Source organism: Haliaeetus leucocephalus, unplaced genomic scaffold (assembly GCF_000737465.1).
Source record: "Haliaeetus leucocephalus isolate CR32 unplaced genomic scaffold, Haliaeetus_leucocephalus-4.0 Scaffold1, whole genome shotgun sequence".
Lineage (NCBI taxonomy): Eukaryota > Metazoa > Chordata > Aves > Accipitriformes > Accipitridae > Haliaeetus > Haliaeetus leucocephalus.
Window position 1 is genome coordinate 10,899,168 of NW_010972437.1, and position 10,165 is coordinate 10,909,332.

The window sequence follows — 10,165 nt, forward strand, 5'->3', positions numbered from 1 at the left end:
AAGAGACCTTAAAGGCGCCTCGTGTGTGCCTCCGTCCGTATGACTGCAGCAAGAGGGAGCTGGGATGATGAAGGTGCATCGTGTACTCCTCCTCATCTCCGCAGGTAAACATGTTCCAGCCATTGCCTTGAATGGGGGTCAGCTCCTTCCTGACTGTGCAGGACCAGGGCTTTGCATATACATTGGTATGAGCAAATGTGTGTTCTGGGAGCAGTCTGTCCTGCTGATAAGGTTTTATGAACACACCAGATCTGTTCAATGAGAGCTTTGGAGTGTATTTGTAACAGCTCAGAAATTTGTAATTTCAGACACCAGATATTTTGAAGTGAGAAGTTTTTGTGCTTAACTATTTTTCTCTCTGGCATCTTTTGCCATGTTCCCGTTCACTCTAGTGCTACGTGTATTTCAAAATGTATGAAAGGATCTACTAAACGTGGCTTGAAATGTAAAAATTCATCACAAGAACCTTCATTAAGTTGTGGCACTGCTGACAAGGAAGCAGAATTGATTTGCAGCTGCATGTGTTGTATCAGGATAATTCCTTTTAAACTGTCCCTTAAAAGAATACGTATTTTGTGATCCTAAAAACTTTTCACCAAATTCAAACAGCATACTAAATTCCTACCAAGCCACACTAGAAGGTAGCAATGGGAAGGATTTTAATTGGATTAATAAAGCATAGCAAAGATATTGACTTAAGTTATGATCACAGCATCATATCTAAAAATTGAAAGACGACTCCTGCCCACCCCAGCCCAGCCTCCTGGCAGGGTAAGCAAGCAGTGCTTGGCTGCGGCTGACAGCTTTTCTCAATGGCATCCAAGTATTTTAATATCATCTCATGGCAGGACAAGGCTGAGACAGAATCCTTGGAATCTCAGCTCAACTGTATAAAAGGAGCTGATGAAAAGTCAGTGAGGAAACAAGGGGAAATCCTGGCTTAGGTTGGAGTCAGCAAAATTCTTGTTGACTGCAATGGCCCAGGATTCAAACTGAGAGACGGGAAGGCAAGGATGGGATCTGCCAAAAATGCTTGTGGCGAGGCTCAGCTGTTCTGTTCCCTCTCACTACCTTTAAAAGGGGGTACATACAAAAACATCCCCAAGCCCCCATTTCCCTTTCCTTTACTCCCCGGTAACAGTGAAGCAGCTACAGTCTGGGTATGTGATGCGGCTGCTTGTTCTGCAACAGGCAGCCTGGAAATGGTGTTCGTCCGTTTTTCTGTGAGGTGGGAATCTGAGCCCTCACCCCTTGGGAGTACAATGCCACGCACACGCACTGCTAAAGCTGCGCTAGAACAAAGCTGTTACCTATTTTCACTCATGATGCCCTTCTTACGAGGGCTCTTTCATGTAGCGCTGCCGAGTCATGCTGAGCACTCTGTGGGCAGATCTCTCCAAGGACAGGTTGAGACCTTCCCTGAGGACAGGGAGATATGAGACCGCATTGTGAATGGTTTCCTGCTCTCTCACCACGAACACAACGTGAGCGACTGCCATCGTGGAGAGGAGCTCCTGCTCTGCTTAGACTTCAGATGCAAGGAGTCTGGATGAGGCTTTCACCTCAATGACTGTTGTGCTTGGCCCTGTCCTTTAACATTACTCTTACAGGCAAGTCCGTGGAATTGAAGGTGGAGAAGACAACATCAGGAATCCCTGATTATGGGTATTCTGTGTGCTTAACTGTCCACAAGTATTGCATGTAAGCACAGTTGTGGGTTGGGAGAGCCTGGAGGAGATTCCTAATGCTCAGTCTGATGTCCACAGTCATGGATGGCTATTCGTTTTCACTCATCTCCTGGTTGGAGGCTGTTGTTGCCTTACTCCTAAACCGACCTCCAGATCAGATAGGTAGTTACCCCTGCTGACAGTATTTGCAATGCACATAATGCACACCTGAAATGAGGAGTCACACAGAGGTCTTGGAGTTAACCCATCGCCAGTGGCTTGCTGTTGACAGTACTTCCCTCGTGCCCACCTCAGACTGATGGCGCTGTAGCCTGTTCCCTGTCCCATCTCACTGACGCAACCCCTGCTGTTCTGCAGCTGGCCTGGCCCTGTGCTATGAACACGAGACTCGCCTCGTTGAGGACTTGTTCAGGGACTACAACAAGGTGGTGCGCCCCGTGGAGGACCATCGGGACGCCGTTGTCGTCACCGTCGGGCTGCAGCTCATTCAGCTTATTAGCGTGGTATGGTATAAACGTGTGGTACATGTTGAACCACTGGCTTACGTGATAGTGCTGACCGGTGTCGTTTTCCTAAGGAAACAATTTTTCTCCTTTAATCCTGATGTTTGCTGCTACTGCCTTCTTTTCTTTCTTTTTTTTAAGGATGAAGTAAATCAGATTGTGACAACCAATGTACGCCTGAAACAGGTAACTCTAAATATTGCTAACCATTTCATCCAATTCAAATAAATGCGTGAGGCACAGCCAGGAATTAACTACTCTGTTATACTTTTAGGGGCAACTTGGACAGGTGGGTCAGTTAGCAGAGCATTTCTTCTTACTGGGGTCTCAAGAACAGAATGTGCTAGACACTAAGAGCTTTAAGAAAAGCATTTTGTGTTGTATTTCAAACAGTACACTTCTGGTATATTTAGCTTTTATATTATTTTCTTTTTTTTTTTTTAATGAGCTTCTTAAACCAAAATTTAAGTTAATGTAAAAAATTAGCTGGGGGTCCCACTAGCGTGTTTATGCTTACCTGCAAGTCCCAAAGCCAGGGAGGTGCATGTTTCTAGGAAGTACCAAAACTACCCCCAGAAGTGCTGGAAGAGGCTCTCAGTGGCTGAAATCCTCCCTCTTTAGCAATGGACAGACGTCAACCTCAAGTGGAATCCAGACGACTATGGCGGTGTGAAAAAAATCCGCATCCCCTCAGACGATATCTGGCGGCCAGACCTTGTTCTTTACAACAAGTAAGGGGTGCCAGCTGCCTGGGGAGGGAGGGGTAGCTCTGTCCCCTGGCACCACTATGGCAGGGCTGCTGTCCCACGGCATCTGGGCCCGTGGGCAGCACGCGTCAGAGCAAGCTTCTCCAGGAGCGGGCACAATGGCACTGGGGGGACCAGTCAATCCACAGCCAGAGAAATCCTTTTGTGACTATGTTAATTATGCTGCCCATATTGCTGTTAATGTCCTTGTTCCTTCTGCAGCGCAGATGGTGATTTTGCCATCGTTAAATACACCAAAGTCCTTCTGGAGCACACAGGCCTGATCACCTGGACGCCACCAGCTATTTTTAAAAGTTACTGTGAAATTATAGTCACGCACTTCCCATTTGACCAGCAGAACTGCAGTATGAAGTTGGGAACTTGGACATACGATGGTACAATGGTTGTTATTAACCCGGTAAGCAAAGAGTTTGCAATTGGGAAAAGCAGTAAAGACGTGGATATGTTTTTAGGGAAATCTCAGATTTAGAATAGAATATAACCTTGTTTTGACTGAAAAAACAACCAGGCACTACCTGTAAAATATGAAAGCCCTATTTATAGATCTAGCACAAAATTTCCTGCTTTGGCTTCTAAAATCCTCCATACACATAATTCCCGTGCCCTAACTAAGTCTCCTACCTGTCTATCCTCTGACAGCTTCACACCACTTCTTATGGTGCTGCCTGTTCTGCTTTTGGGTTTTTTTGCTTACCTTTTTTTGGGGGAGGTGCTTTTTCTCTGCTCATGACTTTCCATTTCCAAGGACTCTTTCCCTGTCCCCTCAGGTACGTCTCCTACCTGTAAATATTTAATCAGTCTTTCTCTTAGTTGACTATCCTTGACTGTTTCTGTAAAATATTTAGTTGAATGCTGTGTAGAGGATGATACTCTAAGGCAAAATAACATACACAAAGTGGTTTGCTCACAAAAACACATGAAGTGTCTGAGTTATTGGCGATCCTGTTCCTGAGCCACTGCCAAGTTTTGATTTTGTTCAGAACATCTAATATTAAGAACTTGGGTTTTTTTGCTGTCAGGAGAGTGATCGTCCAGATCTGAGTAACTTCATGGAGAGCGGGGAATGGGTAATGAAGGACTACCGTGGCTGGAAGCACTGGGTTTACTACGCTTGCTGCCCTGACACTCCCTACCTGGATATCACCTACCACTTCCTCATGCAGCGTCTGCCTCTCTACTTCATCGTGAATGTCATCATTCCCTGCCTGCTCTTTTCCTTTTTAACCGGCTTAGTTTTTTACCTACCCACAGATTCAGGTATGTGAATTTATTCATACTATTGCCATAGAAATTGTTCTTCTAACAAGTTTCTGAGATATTCTGAGTGTTTGAAATCACCAGCCAACTTGAAGGGCAGCACTTACTAAAACTGGATGTTTCTGATCAGAATAACGGCTCCAAACATTCTGCAAATAAAGCGTAAGCGCTGAAAGCTGAAACTATTCATATAAATAAATTGGGCTGATTTCCCACAGAAGTCACTGCTTAACTAGCCAGTTAACTTCTGCAAAACAAAGATCTAGCTAGTTGTTTTTTATGTTTTGCCATAGGTAGGTAGTTAGCGTGTTAGTACATCATGCAGTAAGTGAACACACAAGGGGTGAGTGGGGCCCTTTGGTGTGGTATTAGAGCAAAGAGCTTGTTATCCATTCACAGAAATTACTTCGTGTGACACAAAGAGTAATCCTGGACGCTTCTGGCCTCCTTTGTCCCTGCTGAGTAGCTCTTGCTCCCTGCAACCATTTCCTCTGCTTCATTCATTTTACCTTGTGTCAGCTTTTCATACTGCTTAATTTCATTAAGCCCCTTCTATGAAATACTTGAGGTATTTTTTTTTAGTGGAAAACTTTCTATAAAGTTGAACTTGACAGAAAAAAGATGTGTGAATCACGTTTTGTGGTTCGGTTTTGACATCCTACATACTGGAAGACCTCAAAGAGCAACTGACCTCTGGTGTCAGATGTGATTTTTGTCTGCCTACTCAGCCCAGCATGAGCCTGCCAGAGAGTAAGGCAGGCAAGCGAACCCCCAGGAGGCTGTGGAGCAAGCATTAATCAGGTGCATATACTTCATCGTTCAAAATGCGCAGCCCATGAAGTGCTCCTGGCAAGTAAGCTTTCTGTATCCATCACCCATACCTCAGCCCAGTCGTAGGTGGTGATTCCCACTTTAATGCTGGAGCTGATGCTCTTAGGCTCTCAGGTTTGGCCCGCCTAGTTACTGCTTTGGATGCTGGGAGAGATGATTGCGCTCCAGATGCACACACATGTACTTCTGTGAATAGTCTGTACTGAATGATAGGAGCAGCAATGGTGGTTTTTGTTGCGGGGTTTTTTTTGTTTGTGTTTTGGGTTTTTTTTGCATGGCAGGTGAGAAAATGACTCTCAGCATCTCTGTCCTGCTGTCTTTGACTGTGTTCCTTCTGGTCATTGTGGAGCTGATTCCCTCCACCTCCAGTGCAGTGCCTCTGATAGGCAAATACATGTTGTTTACAATGGTGTTTGTCATCGCTTCAATCATCATCACAGTCATCGTCATCAACACCCACCACCGCTCCCCAAGCACTCACACCATGCCGCACTGGGTCAGGAAGGTGAGCTCTATGGCTTTCCATGTTTCCTGGTTTCCACTGAGCACTCCATATTTTACTGGCAGGTTTTCTAATAAAAGTCAACAAGAATTGGGGAAGTAAATGCATCACGTTAAATCTCTCTAGGCACAAGAGCCAGTGTTAACTACTTAGCTGTGCATAAAGTCAGCAAGACTGCTAAAGTGCTCCTTTAAGTAACAAAACTGTCCACTGGGGTAGAGTCTTGCAGGGAACAGATGAGGCAAAACACAGGCAGCTGAAAGTACAGGGAAAAGAAAATGTCCAGCTGGATTCAAATTACATTTCCTAGTCTGATTCTCCTGACGGTAAAGCTCTGCTGCCTGCCAGTGGCCAAATGCACCAGTCCATGTAAGTGCAGACAGAGCACAAAGGCCATTGGAGATACCTGCGTTCGGCATCCCATTTTGCGAAAGACAATTTAGCAAAAGCTATGATCTTCTCCATGCTTTTCCAGTAAATACAGTTGCTCTGTAGTTCTTGGAAGCAAGGAGATCCTTGCACAGTAGTCTGAACAGTAACCACAAGATGTAGAAAAAATTGGATGTCTATCATTACAAGTTCTTTGCCAAGGAGACAGTACCAAAGAGGACCCATTCAGTTATTCTTGCATTTTTTTAAGCCTGCCTGGGTGCATATTAAACCATGACATGAATAGGAGATTGTTCTGTGTATTTCTAATTATACTTTTAAGGCTACAGCTTACATCAGATTCATTCTGCAGCACAAACAATCCCTGCAGAAGGGAGATTTCAACAGGCAAACACTGCATGTGCTTAAAATCGTTCTGGCAGCAAGCTTTGTTACTCCGAAGGAAATTATTGTAAACCTTATATGCACGTATAACAAACATTTGTAATAGCAAAGTCAAACATAAGTAGCCAAAAGAGATCTTTTGTAGTCCATTTTTCAAGCCAGATTTTTAAGCAATATGTTCTAAATTAGATGAGATTGATGGAGCTCTGTCAGTTCACACCACCTGAGGATCTGCTCCGGGACGTCGCAGCCCCCTTCATGTGTAGATGTTGGCTATATGGCAGGGGAAAATGGTTTCCAGAGAACGTGTGACAGGCCTGCGGGTGCCCTAATCTGCCCCAGGACATAAGGCTGACAAAAGCCCCAGTGTGACTGAGGCACGGGCTGTGACATACTCTGAGAGGGAATCTGTAGCCGATCCAGCACGGGAAGGGATCTGTGACCAGAGAGGCTTGCCTTTGTTCAGTACGCAGCTGCGTCTGCAACGCAGCCCCGCAAACCAGCAACTGTCGTTGTCTTCCTCTTTGTTTTCAGATCTTTATTGACACAATCCCAAACATCATGTTTTTCTCTACAATGAAACGACCATCCAGGGATAAACAAGACAAAAATATTTTTGCAGAAGATATTGATATTTCTGAAATTTCTGGGAAGCCAGGTTCTGTGCCTGTCAACTTCTACTCCCCACTTACCAAAAATCCAGATGTGAAAAATGCTATAGAGGGAATCAAATACATTGCGGAAACGATGAAATCGGACCAAGAAGCCAGTAACGTAAGGCATTTTTTGTTCATGATTCATTTCTTGCTTTCAAATTGCTACATCTTATTTTTTTGGCAAAATATCCCCACCTTAAAAAAAAAACCACTTCAAGCCCTGGTCTGGCTTTAGCAGGCAACAGTCTTCTCCCCTTGATGCAGTCAACGAGGAGCAACAAATAATTGTTGCAGATGACCATTGCATCTTGGCCGCCCAAAAAAGAACATTTGAAAAAAGAGTGTCAGTGCTAAGGTTTTCTAAACGTGGTATGTGAAGCCACAGAGATGAGGTGTCTGTGAGTAGCAAAGCAGTTTCAAGAACCGTAAGCAAGTTCCAAAATACATTCCTCCTGTCTCTCACTCGGGCATCTTCCCCCTGCAATAAGCCAGCTCCTGTTGCTTTTGAAAAGCCAGGAAGCAAGCAAAACTCCAAAAGGCCAGTAGTTTTATCTGAGAAGTGTTATATGTAACTTACAAATGATAATTCTTATTTCGATAACGTTTTGTTTTATTCCTGTATGCTACAACTAGTCCCTGCAAGTGAAGCATGTCACGAGCTACTCTGATGACTGACTTTTTCCACATTGCAAGCCAAAGGAAGGATAAATGTGTGTAGAGTCACATATGGCAGTGTTCCCCAGGAAAACCTAGCTCTGCCTCCTTCTAGTAGATTCAACACAATTAACCCCCTCCTTTTATTTCAGTTATCACAGCTCACACAGCTTTTGCATGGGTAATTCAGTCCTGGGACTTCACCTTTCTAAGTGATCCTAGACCTTTCCTGTTGAGCTGCAGGCTAGCCTGAAGATGGGGAGAGAGTTCTGTGGGACAGTAATTTGGCTATGCTCTTGGAAAGGAGGCGCCTCCATCCCATGGGCAGGATTTGCACCACAGTGTTTGTTCCTGTGACCGAATTCCTGGAGCATGTGGAAAGGCTCTGGCTGTAGTCTCATGTTCCACATGACTCCTGTGCCTCTCTGCAGATAAAGTGTTACCTTCAGCAGGGCTGGGGTGGCTTCAGTGCCTCTGGGCTTCGCTTCCTCCTAGGCTTACAAGGAGGGTCTTCGGGTTACTGGCAAGTGCTTGCTTCGGAAGTGGTGCCCAGATGCTTGTGTCATCTGGGCACCACTGATATCACTTCCAGGGGATTTCAGAAGTCAAGTTCCCCAAATAAACTGAAGGTTGTGACTTCTGAAGGCTGCTGCTTTGTTGCATTCACTTAGGCGCTTATGAAGCACCTGAAAACAGTATTGATTATCAGTGTCCTCTAGATAATTTACAACACCCTCTTCTACTTGTGGGGCAACTAAGGCAGAAGTAGACAGTGTCTTAGGCCAGTACGTATCGCTCCGTAAAGCAGAGTTACAGGGTGAAAATCCTGTGCCCTGCTGCACTTAGCACCTCGCACTCTGCTCAATCTTACGGTGCTGGGTTCCCACAAAAGCACCCAGTGAAAAGGTGGTCGCAGAGTAAGTGGTCACAGTATCCCACAACTGGAAAAAAGACTAAGGGATCTACAGAGAAGGTTTTCCCAGACCTTAGAGTGTATGCTAGGCATGGAAAGCAGAGACTAGAGCTAAATTAATGACAATTGCTTAGGTATCCCAAGAGAATGAAAAAGCAATAGAAAAACAAAAGCCAGTTAGATCAAACTAAGTGTTTTGCTTTCAACTTTTTAAACTCTCTTTCAAAAGCAACCGTTTGACTAAAAATTAAGCTTTTCAACGTTTCTTTTTAATGAAATTGTTCACCAAATTGCCTGGGATTCTTAACACTTTAGTCTGGAAACTTGCATTTCTAGGTAGCTTAGGCTTTCTCAACCACTGACCTGCTTTTGAGAAGAAAATGAATATTTTTTTGCATAATAATAGTGGAACTTAAGGCAGAGCCTTTCCCTTGTTCAAGGGGTAAGTTACAAGAACACCCATAACAAACATGGCTCTGCAGAGATTTTACCATCTCCTTTGTTTCTTTCCCAGGCTGCAGAAGAATGGAAGTTCGTTGCAATGGTGGTTGATCATCTTCTCCTTGGCATATTTATGCTAGTTTGTATTATAGGAACATTAGCTGTATTTGCTGGTCGCCTCATTGAATTAAATCAGCAAGGATGAACATCAGCTGGAAACTATTTGCTACCCTGGTCAGCATCTGAAAGCATCTTAACCATCAAAACCTGGCCAGTCTCTGAAAGCTTCACAGACAGGAATCAGTCCCTGCCGGGAAAAAGCAGGGATAGTAAAACGTAAGGCTCCAAACTTAGCACTTCTGAGCTGCTGCTCAGTGGCATTTCATTGCCAGAAAGAAACACTTGTGTTACTGGTAGACTGAATGGCTGTCAGCCAGCTTTTGATCCATTTATTAAAAATGTTAATGTATTAATAAGTCTGTCTGACTTCGTAACCCACAGATACAATTCCAGTGAAATCAATAGCAGTGTTAATAAGCTTTAGCTGAGCTGTAAATCTCTATCCAACTTTAGCGTTCAAGCTGGTTTTAATATCTGCTCTGTGGTTTTTGTATTGGCAGAGTCACAAATGACTCCTCTTGTAACACTAGATGTAACCAGCAGAAATATCTCAAACTCCATGCTTAAGCACTTGATTTTCATGAACAAATCTGAAATGACTGACTGTCATACGTGACTCTACCTGTAGAAACTCTTGATACAGCAAAGAGGAGGGACTGTTTCTTACTGTGGGAAGGATCCAGCCTCAGCCAGTTGGGTCCCACTGGTATTTTTTGCCATCAAGTCGCATGGTAAAGGACTATATAGAGGAGGACTTTTTGCCTTGTTTTATCACTGAGCCCTGCTCCCTGATCATCAGCCATCCCAGTGGCTATGTTGCAGTCGCTGCCCTCTTATTTTCACCTGTTGATATTCATTATAAGAAGCCCCATGTTCATTATGTATTAATGCTCAGGATTTTCTGTTGTCAACAGAGATGTTCTGCAATTGCATCCTAAGGGAAAAGTTAAGGCCAGAGGGGAAAGGATGGTATCCATAGGTTGATGTCTGTACTCAGCCTACTCTGCTCCAGGAAAGTTGGTTTCCACTCTCCATTTTGAGTGATGACTAATGTGGGGG

General features: G+C 44.3%; 1 protein-coding gene across 2 annotated transcripts; it reads left to right on the forward strand.

Annotated features, from left to right (window-relative positions):
* The first annotated feature begins 64 nt into the window (after positions 1-64).
* Positions 65-9,207, forward strand: CHRNA1 (cholinergic receptor, nicotinic, alpha 1 (muscle)). Of its 2 annotated transcripts, XM_010566433.1 has the most exons (10): positions 65-104; positions 2,046-2,191; positions 2,333-2,377; positions 2,466-2,480; positions 2,813-2,922; positions 3,160-3,355; positions 3,978-4,215; positions 5,328-5,551; positions 6,857-7,096; positions 9,060-9,191. In XM_010566433.1, the coding sequence occupies exons 1-10, from the start codon at positions 65-67 to the stop codon at positions 9,189-9,191; spliced, it is 1,386 nt and encodes a 461-aa protein (XP_010564735.1). The 2 variants fall into 2 exon arrangements, with proteins under 2 accessions (XP_010564735.1, XP_010564743.1); XM_010566441.1 differs by lacking the exon at positions 2,466-2,480 and having other exon boundaries at positions 9,060-9,207.
* Positions 9,208-10,165: the final 958 nt, after the last annotated feature.

Excerpts from the sequence above, each read along its gene's own strand:
- CHRNA1 (XM_010566433.1), top strand. The coding sequence starts at position 65 with ATGATGAAGGTGCATCGTGTACTCCTCCTCATCTCCGCAG. Across the intron at positions 105-2,045 it reads ACTCCTCCTCATCTCCGCAG|CTGGCCTGGCCCTGTGCTAT; the intron begins GTAAACATGTTC and ends GCTGTTCTGCAG. Across the intron at positions 7,097-9,059 it reads CGGACCAAGAAGCCAGTAAC|GCTGCAGAAGAATGGAAGTT; the intron begins GTAAGGCATTTT and ends TTTCTTTCCCAG.